We start from the raw sequence: 18,523 nt of genomic DNA, 5'->3' as shown, positions 1-18,523 counted from the left end.
AACTCCAACTTCAGCACTTTCTGAGTTATAGCCACAGTTATCAAACAACGTTATCACTACACCGTCAGTACAGGAAAGGTGTAGGTTATCAATAGTGAGATGTTATCTAGACTAAACAATTTCTCAGACAAAATTGCTAATATAGCATGCAATGTTGATAATGGTTTTAATAGTAAGACATTTTTTCCCCTCTTTCCTTCATCATAGGAAAGAGGATGCAATGTGAAAGAACTGGGCAATATTCCTGTGGAAATTCCCTGGGCGGCCTTCTAGTCTCTTGCCACTGAAGCTATCAGAATCTTGTTAGAATGACTATAGAAATATGCAAAAATGTAAATATGTAAGTATTGCACATTTGTATTTGTTTACAATATTGCATTTATCTGGAATCCCTCTGCATTTCTTTGGCTTTCTCATTTTTATAGATGCATAGACAACAAAGGTATTACACTTCACCAGAAGTTAATCAGAAATTGTTATTATTTCGATTAAAGATTAGATTAAATTTTGTAGATCAGATATTTGAAGCTTGCCAGAAACAACTCTCAGGTAGAATCCTAAGATGAGACTGCATTTGAAGGGTTAATTTAGTTCCATTTTGATTCCAGCATATTGCCCATTTACTTCACAAATCCTTTATTTCTATCTTTAGTAGGCTTGGGGTTTTCTCACATCCACGAAGATTTTTTTTTTCTATCTTTCTATGCTGAAATAACTCTAGGTTTAAGACATCACAAATCCAAATCTCTTTTTATATAACCTGCATTATATTCTCCACATCTCTGCTTTTTATACTTCCATCTCTTTATATCCACTTATTCTATTCCAAAGCCTTCTACTACAAATTCTGAAAATATAGTTCTTCACTCTCCAACTCCTTGTTCTGCAGCAGCCACAATCCTGCATATCCTAAATACCTCTGTGGTCTTCCCACTTGGGCACATTCACTTCCCAAAAAACTTAACATGCTACAAGCATATTTCTTTCTCTCATACAAACACTGCTTATCTGCCACTGGGTGCATAAAGGTATTATTTATGAAAGACAGTGGCTTTACCTGGGATACCTTAAATATAGGACATCTGCATTCACATGTGCTCAAGACATGCTTTTCCGATTCTATTTAACAAGGACACCAAAGCTCTCTTCAGGGAGGTTAGATTAAAGCACAGGTCTCACAAAAGCAAAATTGCCTAAACCTCTTTTAAAGCTTATTACAAAAACAAAAAGAAAATAGAAGCCTGAAAGTGGTAAGTGTAATGAATTCAGTTAATATCAGCAAGAACCGTACAATATAATGGATCTCCTGAGGTAGCTGAGCATTTGTGAAACCCAGCTGCTAGGATACAGAGAAGTTTGGATGCATCTTCAGTGGTGTATAAATGCATTATATTTCAAGTATGTTGAAAAAATAGGCAAAACTACCTTTAAAAGTATCTGAAAAATGCTGAATGTTAGTAGAGATATTAGCAAGTCATTATATTTCTTTTTACCTGGTAGAAACATGCTTTGAAATGATTGGCAGGACAGTACAACTAGGCAAACTTTCCAACAAAGAACACTAAATTGTTTTTTATTTCTAGCCTTGATGAGATTCCTGACCTTCTGGGTGAAATTCAAAATGAGACCATTTTGAAGATTAATTTTTCAAAAGAAGAAGCTTGTCATTCTTTTTTCATTAATGATCCCTGTTAAAAATAAGAGCTTTCATAAAAAAGCCAGAGGGAAGAGAAATAATAAAAACGAGGGTAACTGGACATATTGTAATGAATATAATCCCACAAGTCTCCTTTGTTAAACCTATCACGCTTCATTGCCATTTAGAAGTCAAGTATTGAAGGATTAAGCATATAGAGAGAATAGGATTAAAAATCATCTACTTTGATTTCTACTCGTGATTAAATAATTTTTCAGAAGGAATTTCAGCCTTTTCTTCTTTATTTTCCTATAGATTTGGGTATGAGCATTGCTAAATATAATGTTACGAATTCTTTTCTATGTGAAACAATTTTCTTTTACAATTTTCTGCACTGAAGCATTCCTTTAAATAGTCTGCGTAGGAATACTTTAAAGCCACTTGTACTCTTATACCACACGATGCCTGTATTTTAGTGGCAAAAATCAACCACATGAAGTCAGTCAGAGTTTTGCTACATGCTTCAGTGGTGAGCAGAATACAATTTATAGTTCATTAAAAAAGTGAATCGTCAAAACTGTCTGTTTCTCTTGATGAGTTTAAAAAATCCCTCCCCCTCCCTCTCTAAATATCATTACACATTCCAACTGAAAACTATTTAAGCTTAGCCAGTTAACTTGGCAGCAAAATGAAAAAGGGATGCTATCAGAAACTGGATGTGAGGAGGTCCAGCAGCAGGCCAGCGGAAAATTCCTACAGGAACGATTTTGTGGTGGTCATTTAGCCTTGGACTGTGTTTTAGTTGCAGTGTAGTTTAAACTACACTTCCATGCAACTTCAGTGCTGATTTTATTTTGGGGTCAGTCAATGGTGAACATATTTATTTTATTCTGAAATTACACTATATTTTGCAAAAGTTTTACAAAATAACAATCAAAGCTGTTGTTCATCACATTCACATCACCGACGAACATGATGCATTCTGTAGAATGGATATTCATTATAAATGCCAAACTAAACACTTAAACCTTAAAGAACCAGGTATCAAAAATAATACCTCATATCTCTATAAACTTTTTTCAGCAGTGAATCTGAGAGCATTTTACAAACAAACGAGTTTCACAGCTACATGAAGGGAGTGTTTACATGACTCCAGTTCATAAAGAGCTCTGAATCTTGAAGTGATTTGTTTTCACAGTCTCTGATTTTCCACCTCAAGGATGATTGGACAAGTTCGTAGCTTCCTCAGCCTGAATTTAACAGCCTTTTAATCCTTAGATCACTGGAAGAGTTGACACAGGCTGACAATATCTGTATAGCTCAAGCATCCAAGCAGAGCAAGCTGCAGCTTCCTTCCAGCCTGCGCACTGGCCACAGGATGCCTCTGGGTCCTGGGCTCTCACCACTTAAACACACTGCGTAGGTGAGTAGAGAGCTATGTACTGCAAGACAGTCAAGTGATAACTAAATAATCAGGGAAAATACACATTCTTCCTTAAATTTATTCACTCTTGTCCTTGCAATTATCAACTCTACTTAAGATTAAGCTTAGTAATCTACAGAGATTTGTATGTCTGAGACTGTGAGAAACTGTAACGGTTCTGAAAGCAAAGTAATACTTAATAGTCTATTACAGCTTAAAGAACCTGCCAATCATACTGCTAAGTGCACTGGAAGGAAACATAATGTGCACCCAGGGATTTCCCCAGGGGGACCTCATCAGGTCACCCAGGGCTGGCCCCAAGACATCGACAGGCAAGGTGTGCTCGTGTGGACAGCTATTTTGTCCTCAGTGTCACTCAAGGACAAGGAAGGTGTTTTAGAGGAAGGAAAATTACTCTATAATCTGCATCTCTGCAACCCTTACATCCAGAGAAGTATCTTCTTAACTACCAGGAACAAACTAATGAGATGCCACAGTTCTTGCTTCTGTTATCATCATTGTGATTTTGGTGCAGAAGGATTTTCGGTCCAGCTCCAACTGCCAACCCAAAATGCCCTTCAAATGATCACCACTTTTCAAGAAACACTCTATTATTGTTTAACTAATCTGAAATTGAAATTGCAAGCTGAAAAAAAAGCATGTATTTAATATGTACTTAAATGCCAGAAAAATTCACTGTGATCAATATTATTACAAGCAATGCCAGCTCTATTACAAATGGATGGTGTTAAACACTGTTTTAAAATGGGGTTAGTAAACTGCAACATACAGTTTTAAGTAAAACTCTGTGGTTTAAAGGTGCAATATTCTTATCATTTAGAAACACCTGGATTTAATCACAACTGCAAATGAATTTGGTAGTCTGTCAGCCCACTTCCTAACTCCTCGTCTTTGCTCATATCACAAAGCCACCAGGCAAGAGTGCGTGATGGGCAGTCGCTACTCAGAAGTGATTCAGGCCTGGAATAGGAAGTGTTTGATGTCTGAACTGAAAACTGTTTACAGAGCTATAACAAAAGTTTGCAGTAAAATTACTCATATGTGCCTGGCACTCTCAGTTGAACTCTGCAAGCATTGCTTGCTTGCCCTTGGACAAAGAAGCAGTCCTTGGCACGGCAACTCAAGCCATCCCAGAGGAGATGGTTTTAAATGTTTAGGGACAAGGTTGTGCTCTATGTTTCTCTCATACTTTCTCTCTGGATTGATTAATGTGACATTATATTCTGCACCCCATCAGGCAGAGGCGTATTTTTCACACTGGATAGCCTCTGTCCTAGGCTATAATGCACAAAATTACTATGTTTTAAAATAAAAGATCAATGCTCATTTTTTTGAGAAAACCATATCAATCCCATCTTCAAGAGATGCAGAGGATGCCAGGCTCTGACTCTTAAACAGAAGGAGGTGATACTTCAGAACCTTGAATATTTCACTAAAATCTGGAGACGATCAGGATTATAGATGCAAGCTTGTGATTAACATTTGATTTTTTCTGTGTTTAGTTGTCTCCCTCTTCAGGGCACAGCCTTTCCGGCTCGTCATTCTATATTTGACTCCCTAGACACAAATATATTTCAACAGGGGATCTGGATACTGTTTCAGGGACTTGGTCACCACATATGAGATGTTGCAGCAAGTAGCTTGTAGGTGCCCACATCATCTATGATGGGAAGTTCCTTGCTTTTTCTTTCATACAGAGAATACCTCCTTGGTCATTTCTCATCCATCATGATTGTGCATTGTGCTTTTTGTCCCATTTGCAATCATTTAATATGTTCATGCTGAACACAGGACATTTCTTTTTTCATGGAAAATATTAGCTACCATTTAGACTTCAATTTTCAAATGGCTTCAGTGAAGAAGAGTTAAATGAACATTAAATATTTCTGAAATTTCAAGTGAGACAGTCAGACAGATGGATGGACAGAAAATTCTTTTCGTGTGGAAGATGTTTTTTATCTACTGTAGCCAATGGCAATAACAAAAGATGATACCATGCTGGACATAACATCAACTTTTTGTGAATTGCATGGCTGCCATAGACTACTGGCTGAAAATTATAGTATGACATCTGTGGCTTAGTCATATGTCATAAATTAACATGAATGCTAAAATTTTCCAAGATAGCATGCCTCAAAAACATATATATGAACTGCTAATAAGATAAGTTGAGGTCTCTTTCTACAGTCGTAAGTCATGTCTTATGTCATAGAAAAGCATTATTTTATACTGTGACCTATTTAATAGCCAAAAATCTTGCAGTGTTTGAAGAAAAATTTTAAGTTATGTTAGTACAAGGTGTAAAAACAAAAGTCTCCTCAACATACTTCTGATAGCTAATATAATTCCCTGGAAATAGGGATTAAAATAGTAACGCTGGTAGATCCTTGACTACAATGGAGCAAATGGTACCATTTAACATATAATGTAACTACCACTTATAAGTCCTGACTTGTACAATTTTAACAGTTATTATTTGGATCAAGTAAAAACTATTTTTACAAAACTGATATCTCTTTTTACTTTGGTTTCCTGGAGAAATGAACTTTATGGGTTCATAGCATCTGTTTACCATTTCCCTTGTAAGTCTGAATCTATTGCTGTTTTTTAACTAAATTTAGCTGAGACAATGAGGTCTCAAAGATAAATAAATTCTTATATGTTTTTTGAAAGTTAGCAACTGTGAAGGGGAAGATGCCATATAGGTGCTCCTGCAGCAGGGAAGGTTATACCATGAGCTCAGCAGGTACCTGTCTAGCCAGCACGAGCCGATTAACACAAGTCATGCCCCTGCATGCAAGCTGCTCAAGCTTCCTGATTGAAAGTACCAGAGGGTCTGTAGGGCAGTTTGCAGAACCAACCGAAAAAGGCAGCCTTTTACAAGGCACAGAGAGGAAAAAAATGTGAGAAGCAATGAGCAGAATTCCATTTAAGAGACACAGTGTTCAGGGTCACACAGCTCTAAACAAAGCACAAAAGATAGCCTTCTCTCCCAGTTCATACTGGGATTCATTCATTCAATAGGAACAAGGGCTTGATTTGGAGTTGCAAGATGGCCTGGTAATACTTTGTCCACTCAGCAGTGTGGAGCACTTCCTCCTCCTGTCATGTCCTCCTCTACCCATAGACAGCACTGCTCCACCCAACTCTCCGCGCTCTTCCTCCTTTGGTCTCCCTCCAACCAGGAGGCTGCTGCATCAGAAAGTTAGTTTAAAAGGAAGATTTATCCAAATAATGCATTCTTTACAATAAAATACGGACAGACCCATGTAAATCTCTGATAGAGATTCAGTCCATTCAACCAAAAAAAGGCCCCCAACCCTTTGTGCCATACGCTGTAAAAGATGCAGTTTCGAACTTAGGGCTACTGTCACTTGAGCCAAATGAAAATGATTTGCAGACTAGTCGTTGTCTGTTACAAATTGTCACTAACGGGCATTGCCACACATAAACAACACCCATATATCATAAAAGCGCACTACGTGGTTTCCAGTGAAAATATGTATTAGGAGTTCTAGAAGCAAGGCTTCAGCCATAAAACCAGTTTATCAGGCCTGTCTGCCCAAATACATCTCTAAAACGAAAATGGGAAGAGATGATATGCATATTTTAGTACAAACAGTGAAGAATCAGGTAAACAATGACAAATTATTTATGATATTTGTGATTAAGTTGCAATTTTGAATAAGCTTACGTATACTTTTAACTATATAGCAGGATGTACTCACTACAGGAAAGCAAGTGTGTACAGATAAATATTCTAGAGTTCAATCTTGACAGAAATGATCAAAAAAAATTGTAAATCAGAAATAAAAGGGATAGATATGGTTAAAAGTGCTGAAAAATGATAAAGCTGTTTGTGTCACATTTACTTTTCTTGAAATAAAAATATTTGATAGGTATTCAGCATGAATTAAAACAGGAAACTAAACACTCCAGGTTGGGGACCATCTATTACTCTGGTTTTATACATTTACTTACAAAATCTTTACAAATGAAAAGGAAAATTCTTTCTTTTTAAAACAAAACAGTTCCAAATAAAAAAAGTGAGATTTTAAAAATGCTCAACATGCATTGCTAATGCCAAATATTTATTCTTTAACTTCATTATTTATTTTTATTCCATATAAATAATCATCTCAAAGGGAGAAGAGAAGGATATGAAAGCAAATATGAAAAAGAATACTACATTTTAAATGAAGACTTTATCAATTTTGGTTTTTAAAGCAGTACCACAGGTTGAATACATTTTATGATTATATGTATTTACGTATTGTTGTTTTAATTATGTATGTTATTTTAATTATGTATTTATGATATGTGCATTTATGATTATGACTATGTATGATTATGATTTTATGATGTAATATTACAACATAAATCTACAGGCACCTTTTGTATAGGATTTATTCACTGACACCTGAAGTTAAAATAGATTAATGAAACAGTTCATTAATTGGTTTGGAACTCTTGACAAGAAATTCAAAATGTATTAAATATTAGTAAAATTAGAAAGACAGTCCTAGATTTTATTTCTTTTGTGCTAACTGTCAAACAGCTTAATGATATTATTTAAAGCTATTGCTTTAAATGAAGTCTGGTGATGTTCGAGAAAATACTTGGTTTGGATTCCTGTTTGCATTTGTGGAAATGTAAAAGTGTCTATATAAACTTACTGGAACTTACTGCTTTTTACCAGGGTTACATGATTAAAGGAGAAGGAACATCTGCTGGAAATAAGAAGAACCGTGACTGCAGACCAGTTGCTGAACTTCAGTCATTTCTAGTATTAAAATGGGGCATTGCAAAAATCGTGAAGGCTTACGCCAGGAATGTGAAGAGGGTTTTTAAGTTAACTGCTGAAATTTTGAGAAAGACTCATTTTCCAGCATTAAGAGGTTTAAAATGCTAATGTACTCATAAGGCCAGAACCATTTAATACAGATTTCCAAACTGAACATAAAATGAATAAAGGTGCTCCTATGTCTCACAGGAGACATGTCCAGCTAAAAATGCACTACATGAAGTTTAAGCATATAATAAGAAAATTGAGCCTATTCACCATTATGAAAGATTATTGCTTTCCCAAGATACTTATATCCTTAAGGTTACAGATAACCTAATCAGTAATCACCCATATGATTCTGAATTTAACATTTGTGTTCTGAGCTTTATTAGCAAGGATCATACTATTGATTTATTTCTATATATGTATATGTTCAAAATTTCAGTTACAGCAATAAATCGGTAGCTTTCCTTTTCTAAGAAATTGAGATGTTCAGAGAGAGGATGGCACAAGATGATGATAGCAGTTTCAAAGAACGAAAGGGAAGAAAATCCTCAATTCATGAGAATCATGCAGTACCATGCAAAGGGTGGAGAGAGAACTCTGCTGGCTAGATGAAGTGGAAAAGGGAGAAATAACAAATGCCCTGAATTGGCAGGCCAAAGGTACATGGAGGTTGGAAGTATTGTTAATAATGAAAGAGAATTAGGGAAACATGGAGGACTGAAGACGGTTCATTGGGAGATGTCAGACACAGAATGAAACAAGTGGCTCATCTAGGAGAGAAAGATGAAAAGAGTAGGTGTGCGTCGCTGGCACGAAGATGACAGCCGAAGCCGTCTTTGTCAGGGAGCTCACCCAAAGACACTGCCTGTGACAACAGGAGTAAGCAGAAAAGACAGTGAGGTGGGGTTCAAGATTCATCACTGCATGTAGTAGTCTATGCTAAATAGTCTATGTCCCGGTGTTTACTGTGAACCAGATAGCTATGCCTTGCTTACTGTCAAAGTGGACCTGGTACGCATGGTCAATGAAGTCTAAAGGCAACTCATTTCACCCTGGATTGACACCTATATTTGGCAATCAAGTTGGTGGGTATAGAGGATGGAAAGATAGATGAATGCTAAGCAAAATCAAAGATTTATTAATGCTTTTTGAGCATACTTGTACTTGAAAACTACAACATAGGAAAAATGAGATTGACATTCAAAAATAAAGGGAAGTTAAGAGTGATGAAGACTAGTGATGCAGACTACTGATTAGGATAGATTAGTAATGAGGTAAGTGAAATTTGACATTTCTGATCCCAGGAAACGTCAATATTTCAACAGCTGTTTAATCCTAAAATCAGATGAAGAAGTAAATATTCATTTTCCTCCAGAATGGAAATTCTAAAATGGATTCAAGAAATCAAAAAATTTCATTACTTTTTTTTTTTTTAATCAAAAAAAGAACTTCCTCAAACAGAGATATTTAATTTCATTTAGACTGAACTGCTTTCAATATTAAACTACATTTTTCTATTGCCTTATGTAATTAGTAATTTTTTCCCATACTCTGGGGCTCTGTTAGCAGATCACTTGCAAAATATACTTGCAACCACACAAACCCCACAAATCTGCTACGTAATAGGAACATTATAGTAAATGTTCCTATAGCAATCAGGGAAGTTTTCACACAGAAATAGAGGGGGCAGAACTATAACTTTTGTAGGGCGTTGCCCTACAGATAAAACTGGGTAATCATTTTTGAAGTGAAAACTACATTTTTATGAAACATTTAAAAGTATTCCAATTCAGACTAAGCCAAATGTTTTATTCATATTTTTAAGAGAGAAAAACACAGTATTTATAATAAAGTCAAGATTTTCTTGAACTGTTTAAAAAATTCTAGTTCTTATTGAAGATTTGCCAGCTATTTCTGCTTATTTTTATTATTATGAAACTGAGATAAGCACCATAAAAACAGAGAGTAAGGCAGTTTTTTCTTCAAAGAACTACAATCTAAGTAGATCTGACAGACAGAAAGTCAAAGTAATTTGTTGAAAGTCACACAGCAGGTCCATGACAGAGACAGAAATAAAAACCAGCCCTTGAAACTTCCTAACCTGCAAATGGGGCTTGAAGGGGGTTGTCATTAAAGGAAAGGAGAAAGCGTCCACGGCATGGAGCAAAGAACGCTTGCAAGCACTGGGATTTGTAGATACAGAAACCAAGGAAAATGGAGAATTAGTATTTGGCAAAGGAGCACTTAAGAGCTGAAAGCGAAAGAGCCGAACTGCCTGTGGAAGAGGCCCTCAATACCGCTAGCCCAGAACGCTGCTCGGACGTTGTCTGGTGGTAACTGCGTGCTGGTGCCGCTTTGGCTGGTGGCAATGAAGGAGGAGAATTTGGCAGGACTTGCACTGGAAGGAAAACGTGAAAATTTGGTAGTTCAAAATGAAAAACTGATTGCAGAAGCTGATAGATGGTAAGGACATTGTAATACACCTCAGTGAATCAGTAAAAATTTCAAATGTTAAAAAATGAATGTTAATGAAAAGCACAAAATATACAGATAGCAATATAGACGCAAGGTAAGCATCATTTCCTATCTAAGCACTGATGACTTTCTAATTTTTTTTTTAATCTCTAAGGAAAAATGTGCCATAATGAATCAGAAAGTATAACAGAAAAGATCTTTGGCATAAAAACATCTACCAAGCCATATATGAAATGGGTGTGAAATTAATACATTAAATCTAAAAGAAAATTCCAAATCTCTGTGTTTTATAACAAACTCAGAGCTATTTATAGCTATTTCCAGAGCTATAAGCTGGGCCACAATAGCTTGCTGTACTGACCTTTTGAGGCTAATTAGCCATTTTGAGGAGCCTTTACATGTATTGAATTTTTAAAAGAGAAAAAAAAACCAGAAAATTTTAAAGAACCTTAGGAAGACACAATGTTACAACAACAATCTTTTTAAGAAGAAAAGAGCTCTCTCTAAAGTCTTTTATGCTTCACTTCAAGTGCTTTGCATTAATGAGCTAAGCAACTCTTAAAAGAACAATATGATATAGCATACGATAGTCATTCTATAATCCAGTAGTTAAGTAACTGCATAATAATACTGCTTTGTTAACGCACTCATCTTTATTCAAAATTATTTAAGTTTTTCTGTATTTTTAAAAATATTTCAGTATTTGCTGTGATCTCCGGATACAACTGTTAACAGAAAAAAAAAAGCAACCCACATTAACTTCACATAACTGTGTGATGTGATGTGTTGCTTGATAGATTTGGGGGGATTTTCTTCCTTTGCTTTTTTCACTAGTATTCCTTAGGGAGCAAGCAAAGATACAGCTCCAAGTAAGTAATATGAGAGATTTACAATGGAAAACTCCTGTGCCCTTGTTTTGTGTCAGTAATACTTCTGTTGTACTCATTGTAGAATTTACTCTGGGAGCTAGTGTTGTCAGTGCTGGAATAAACATCACAAACCCATTTAGACATGAATTTTCTGATGTCAGAAGAGAACGTCAGAATTACTGCTGAAATAAGGAAGGGATTTTTGGAATACCGGAGTCTTTACAAATGAAGCCGTTTACTAAAAACAGGAATGTTCCATATCAAACCACTGTTTCTACAGTTTATATACCTAGAAACTCCTCAGTGACCTCCTTTATCAGCCCAAAATGGCACTGAGCTCTCTTTCTGTTGATAATATTTACATTAACCAATATCATGCATTTTGGAAGTTTTAAAATAAATCAGATGCACTGCATGAAGCCTACTAATACATTTAAAATGTTTTAAAATGCTTTGAATTAATGCATGCATTTAATCCCTTATATCACACAATAATAAAACAAGTAGCAATCCTTACAAATCATTAGTTCTTAACTGGCTAACTGAACGAACACTGAGCTATAAAACAATTAAATAAACCTCCCCAGAGAAAGATTTTTTACAACACATCGTCGATGTGATTTTACAAACTGATTTGGATTATTGGAACTTTACTAGAGAAAATACGAAAATCATAATGAGTGTATATAAGACAGTTTGATGAGATCTATATTCACTCACGTCTCCTGCATAACAACTACAATTCCCTTATGCATTTTCAACACTATTTACATCTCCATTTTTAAAGCATTAACAACGCAGTCCCCCCCCAGATCTGGTCTTGAACTCTGGCCGCAGTGATCTATTTTCTCCCTCCCACACCCTGTTTTATCAGACGCTGTTTTGTTTAAATTGGCTACTAAATAGCATAGCACTGTACCTTTAAATACAAATCAAACAATATTCATATTCCCACGGTGCTGCTAGTTTCCCTTATGCATTGAATCGCCTGTAGATTAAAAGCTCAGAATCTGCAAAGGGATTCTGTCCTGCAGACCAAAGTTCTCTGTAGGAGATGAGGGAGAGGGTCAGTCCAGGAGCCACAAACACAACAGGCAGAAAACGCACTTGTGATCCTCCGCTTTGGAGAGCATCAGAAAGCAGAATAAAAAGCAGAAACACATGGCACACTGAGAACTGGTATCACTTATGGCTTCTAACCAAAGCAGCAATTAAACACCTTTCATCATTCCCCCAAAAGCCTTATTTCTGTAAGAACTGACACACACACACACACAAAGACAAATCCCTTCTGAGCAGCAACGGAAACTTAATAACGTACCATTTTCTTTGCACTCTTCTGGAGGTTTAGCCTTTTTCGCAAGTCGTGGATCCAGCCATGATGTTGTCTTTGTGTTATGGCTGAAAAGAAAAGAGATCACTCTGAGCAGACACATACTGAAAGGAATCAAGTTTATTCCTTAAGAAAAAAGGGTTAGTCCAACAAAATTGCAATCGATACACTTAATTTGCTTACTGGTTCTAAGTAGCCCTGAAGGAGGTGTAAGAGTAATTGTGCAAGGCAGCTGTAAATTTGGCAACCTCAGCTCCCTGTCCTCAAAGCAGCTATTTTTATTAAAATCAACTAGAATGTTGCCAAGTTAACCTCATTGAAAATGCAGAACTCATCCAGAGCAAAAGGAATTTATTACAAATACAGTGTTCTCCCGTTGAACGAGAGCAGGCGACAGGATTCTGTACCATTCTCACAGTTTTCGTATAGAATTATTTTCATCTTAAACCTGTCCTTTTCATAAATACAGGTTTGTTATTTCTTATCAGCAGCACTGGCAAGGCATTAAAAAGTGATGCAAATTACAGCATGCTCCTGCAAAGTCTACATTTCCGGACAGAGTGATTAATGACACTTTGTTTAACAAACCTTTATCTATTCCATATATAATTCTTCTATCAAGATAAAATAGATATTGCAGAAGCTGAATGAATCATGTGGCTTATTTCTATACTCAGAATAGATGTTTGAGGAATCAGCCATGAAATAGCTTTGAACTAGTACAAACTGTTTTCTAGGAGAATATTTTCCTGAATGAACTGGTGCTTAGAACAGCTAATGAGACTTAAAAACAGACTTTTTCAATGTTTACCTTTCTCATAAGCTTTTGCATTTGGAGCCATTTTATTAAACATGTTAAAAAAGGAAGACTATACAATAGAAAAGGATGCTATCCTTACTCCTTATTTTTTGAGATGTCTTTCTTACAATACCACCATTCACAGCCCATTCTAGCCCATGTTTTATTTATCTGCTACATCCTAAGAGAACACTCATTCCTTACAATTTATACAGTACTGAATTATTTAGATTATTATTAATTTGCTGTGTCATTTTAAAGTGTGCTTTAGACCTCTGTTATAGCCTTTAGTGTAAGGTATATGAAAACAGAGATGAAGTTCCACTAGGGATGAAGAAATTCACAAAGCCAGGTCCTTCTCCCACCTTGATTTAGTCCTTGGTAGCTAACTTCCTCTCTGCCTTGATTTCTCCGACTCTGAAATTTGAGTGATACTAGCTACTTCGCAGCATTACTGTCCCAACATTAGAGCTTTCATGCATACTTTGGGATGGAAAAAAGGCAGATATGAGTTAGGTATTGATAAAGTGGTAAATAAAATGAAAAATTTAAATTCCATTTAAATTCCCATTTTAAGCATATTCACCTACTTTAAGAGGGTGGTTATATTTGCAGAGCATGAAGAATGATAAGCTAAAGGTAAGGTAAATTTGAAACGCTGCCTTAAGCCTGTGCTTGATTGCAAATGTAACTAAGACGCTTTCTCTGAAGATTCTGCTGCCTGTGGTCTCCTGTAGGGTGTATTTTTATACTGCAGTCACAGCTTAACTGCAGCTTGTGCGGACATACTTGAGCTAGCTTTAAATTAACTAGCTGAGATCCTGGCAACAATGTCATTGCAGCAGTATGGAGCTCAGCGTGGGCTAATCATTCGAGCATATACTGAGCTACTTGGGTGCTGCTTGCAGCGCACGCTGAGCTCCACACTACCATGGGTATCTGTTTAGCAGTGTCAGAGATTAAAGCTACCTTGGGCACATCTGTGCAAGCTGCAACCACATCTCTGACTGTAATATGGACATGTCTTGTATAATTGCTATCATCTCCTGCTACTAATTCCAAATAATTTGAGGGACACTCACTAGATGCCAGGAATAAGTCAGATCCACAGATAGTTTCCTATGGCTTTAAAAGCTACTACTACCACTATTAATAATGCTTGCTCTGATACACAATGGGTTTCAAAGCATTTTACAAAGCAAATAAGAATCATCATCCCTGCTTTAAAGATGGGAGAACTGAGACATAGAATCACCAAGTGCCTGTCCACAATCATCAGACAAAGCCAGGGACACAGCCAGAAGCAGAAGCCAACTCTGTCACAGTCTCGTTGGCTGATCTTCTTCTCACAGGACAACGCAACAGCAGAACAGACCAATTCACAAGTCCCGAAATTTGCCCTATGGCAACATTTCCAGAGTAGGCCTGAAATGAGTTTTCGGGCTTCTACAAAGGCAGGTGACAAGCTGAAAATCAGCCTAATTCAGTGTGACGGTTAAAACGTGTATTAGTTGGATTGCGTCCTTCAAGGCTCTTGTTCAAATCAAGAGAAACAACAAGTAACAGTTACATTTCCCTCCAGCATAAATGTGTCTTTCATAAAGGCAGTAGGACTGATGTCTTCTAATTTTGTGCACTGTGGTCACTCTAAATAAAGCCATAAACAAATAAAAAAGTTAAGAGCTTTTCCAACAGGAGAATCATCCTCCAGTCTGCAGCAAAAGGTCAGAGAGTGAAGATAGTATCTCATGTAAATCTACTCTTATGGCACCTGCTTTCCTCTTCTTTTATTCCTCTAGCTAGTTACCGACTCTTAAACCTCTTCAGCTATTTCGTAGAAGCAAGATTCCTCCACAAGAACTTTTATCAATAGCAGATAACTGATTGAGCAAAATATCTTTCTAAAACCATCCATATCCTCCTGATCCTTCTCCATGTCTGCTCCCCTGCCTTGCCTCTCCACTTTGTCATGTGTAAAAAATGGCTATGGTATCTCCTGCAGTGGGACTTTAACTTCTTCTACACAAGTGCTTCAGCACAGGGTATAAATCCTTTTCCTGCTGAGAAGGCTGATCCTATCCAAAAGAAAGCAGAAACAATCCTACCTGTCCTCCAACTTTTCTATATTACTGTGAGTGTCCCCGTACTACTATATAGTTCTTGTTCTTTGCATTGTCTTAGCAACCAGGTACACCACATACAAACACTCCTACAATGACAGACATGACTACCGTTGTGCTGCTCTCAGGAAAAGAGGGAAATAAGCTGCCCTGCATTATAGTGCTGTAGTTTGGTACGCATTTCTACCTCTGTTCTGAGTAGCATGAATGTGGCAGAGAACTCTTCCAGCCTCCCTTGTGGCAGCTTTCAAGTTGTGGGTTTTGGAGAGATGCTGCTCTTCCTATAAACTCTGCTCTCTTAATGTATATGGATTCAGGATAACATCCTGGTACCTATTTTTCAGCAATGACTGGAACTGGGGCTAGCCAATTTAGAAATATAGAAAGAAGACGCAGCTTATTCCTCATGCAAATAGAACAGGCTGAGAGGAAGAACAAAAGTGCAGCGGTGCCGGCCTGCTGAATGTCCCAGGGCTGGCTGAGGGTGCATCTCAGAAAAAGCACCAGTTCTCCTGAGTTTCAGTGCTCTGCGTAGTCACCTTCCAGTTGTACATTAGACTAGAATCTGTAAAAGCTAAAGGGAAACAATTTAGCTCTAAACAGTTTTTAATCTAATTCCAAAGAAGACTTGATAGATAAGTTTAGCAATGGGAAAGAAGATAGAGAGGACCATAAAATGACCAAATTAATACAAATGGCAAAAGTAACATTAATGCATATATGCTGCATGAGTTCTTCACGTTAAAACTTTTCACTCATAAAAGATGCTGTAAAATGTAAAGTGTATAACCTGCCTGCTTTATGGCTATGTTTAATCATGTGTGGCCATTTGGGGATGTCTCATCGACAGACCAGAAAGAAACAGGGGTTGGGAATTTACAGATAAGTTATGAATGAATTGCAGAGGCAGTTGTGGAATAACTGCACAAACAGGCAGGCAGAGCGGTTGCCACTGAATGAATGGGAGTGAAGTGATGCAATAAGAGTGTTCTGTGAGAAATGCAGCTGTAGCTCCACTAGCATTTTCTGCTGGCTACTGTTTCATTACTCAGCAATAACCATACTTCATCACTAAAGGACAGGTTTAGACCATCTATCCTTACACAATTTCTCCAATTTTGATTGCTAGCTAGGAAGTCTGAGCTAAAAAGCAGATGCTGACAAACCAACCAAGCAGGTCTTAAATTCCATCTTAAAATCACGAGTAAGGTCCTAGTTTAAAGTCTATAGGCTTTAAGTATATTGTAAATTTGCAAAATAATGTCTAAAACACAAAATAAAGTTGCCCAGCAGAGCAACTGAGCTTAATATTGCAGCCAAAAGTCACTAAAATGATTATTGCAGAGGTAACTTAAATCAGTGTTACCAAGTATTTGCACCCAGCAGAAATCACATACTATAATCAGTGTTCTCTAGTATTAATTATACACAATTCTGAACATCTATGAACACATTTTTCATCTGGTTTAAATAAAATGAAAGAAAATTCAGAATACTTCCTACAGAGTACAACTCAATTGCCCATTCTCCAGCTTCTCTTTCTAGTTCTGCATTTGAGACCTTGCAGAAACTGTTAATGTCCCAATTCTCCGTTATCACCATCGGACCGAGGAACCAGAGCCTTTCTGAAAATCTGACTAGATACTCATCAACACCTTTAAGAATCCAAAAATGCTGGGAGTGTGGTCTTTCTTATTTAACAGTGTATTACCTTGCTTTTATAATTATTTGTTAGAGAGCATATTATTTACCTTAAGATTTTATTTGATGGATTTGTGTTAGTAATCTGTCAGTTTAAAGCACTTTAACAAGTAAAGTTTCTTGTACTAACAAAGAACTCAGACAATCTCCAGAAACATTTTTGAAGGGAATATGGAAACAGTAATAACCTTAATGTCCTTTGAAAGCACAGCAAACCTATTCTAAATTGGAACTCTTACAAGGTATGTAATTTGCATGTTATTGTGAAAGGCATTACAAAATGGGTGAAAGGCATTACAATGGGCACATATGGGTTTGTTTGGGTTTTTATTGTGAATACATTACATTCAAGATGGTCTTCAATATAACACCTTGAGCAAAGGATAGGGCATGGTACATGAAAAATAAAGTGTACTATAGGCCACTTGACTTTTAAAATGCTTACTCCTCCCTCCTTTTCATATGCCCTAGATTTGTAGATTTGCACAGATAGCACAATAATGATTTCAAGTAATTTACGTGTAGGAGGACAGTGAAAGCAAAGCCAGAGCATCAAAATGGCAATTTTGCAATTCATCCTTTTTTTGGCTGTAACCCGAACTTCTTAAACACATACAACAACAGATACAAAAGGAACCTCCTCTGGCTATGATTTGAATCAAAGTACCTATGACTGTTAGTTTGTGTTGAACTTCCCGCTGTCGGTCTGTGTTAGGTGTGCCTGGAGTACACTGTCCTTAAGAGACACAGGTTTGGGGATGCCTAGCCTGTGAATTCCAGATGGCCTTGGGCAGTAGATAAGCACTTACGTACTCAACTCAAATACACTGGTGGTGTCTCTAGGTATTCACAGGAGAGGCAAATGCATATATAAGATTTTCTGAGGAATATATAAATGCCTAAGGCCTCCTAGACATGGGCAATTTCTGCTGTTTAAGTCACTCTCTTTGACTTGGCAGTTAAATTTTGCCTAAGCTAGATTTTAGATAGCATCAGTTCTGGAAAACAGCCTTAGTTCACAAAGAATTGGCTTCATCTAGTTGACTTCAGCCATCTAGAAATTATGCAACTAGTTGTGTAGGATTCCTCTGTATTCAAGGGAGAGGCATCTATACAGAACAATTTATTTTACCATCTTAGGGTGGGACTGAGGGCCTAACCATATGCACTTAGCAGCATTTTAGGCACGAGAGTCTCCTAAATACCCTCCAGCTGCCACTCCAGAAGGAAGAGCCAGGTATTGCTAGTGTAGATATGGATATGATTTAGGTTAGAACAGATCTAAAATTATTTTACCTCAAATCTGGTCCCAGGACTGAATCTCCATTAGGGGCTGGAGTCTATTAAATGCATT

General features: G+C 36.9%; 1 protein-coding gene across 7 annotated transcripts in view; it reads right to left on the bottom strand.

The window, feature by feature from the left end:
- The window catches only part of MAGI2 (membrane associated guanylate kinase, WW and PDZ domain containing 2), a 749,564-nt gene that overhangs the window by 218,730 nt on the left and 512,311 nt on the right, over positions 1-18,523 (bottom strand). For all 7 annotated transcript variants that reach the window (XM_062581410.1, XM_062581437.1, XM_062581429.1 and 4 more), the window contains exon 6: positions 12,538-12,617. In XM_062581410.1, coding sequence (XP_062437394.1) covers positions 12,538-12,617 — 80 coding nt within the window. The remainder of the gene's footprint in view (positions 1-12,537; positions 12,618-18,523) is intronic.

Source organism: Rhea pennata, chromosome 1, assembly GCF_028389875.1.
Source record: "Rhea pennata isolate bPtePen1 chromosome 1, bPtePen1.pri, whole genome shotgun sequence".
Lineage (NCBI taxonomy): Eukaryota > Metazoa > Chordata > Aves > Rheiformes > Rheidae > Rhea > Rhea pennata.
This window is presented reverse-complemented; position numbering and strand designations above follow the sequence as displayed.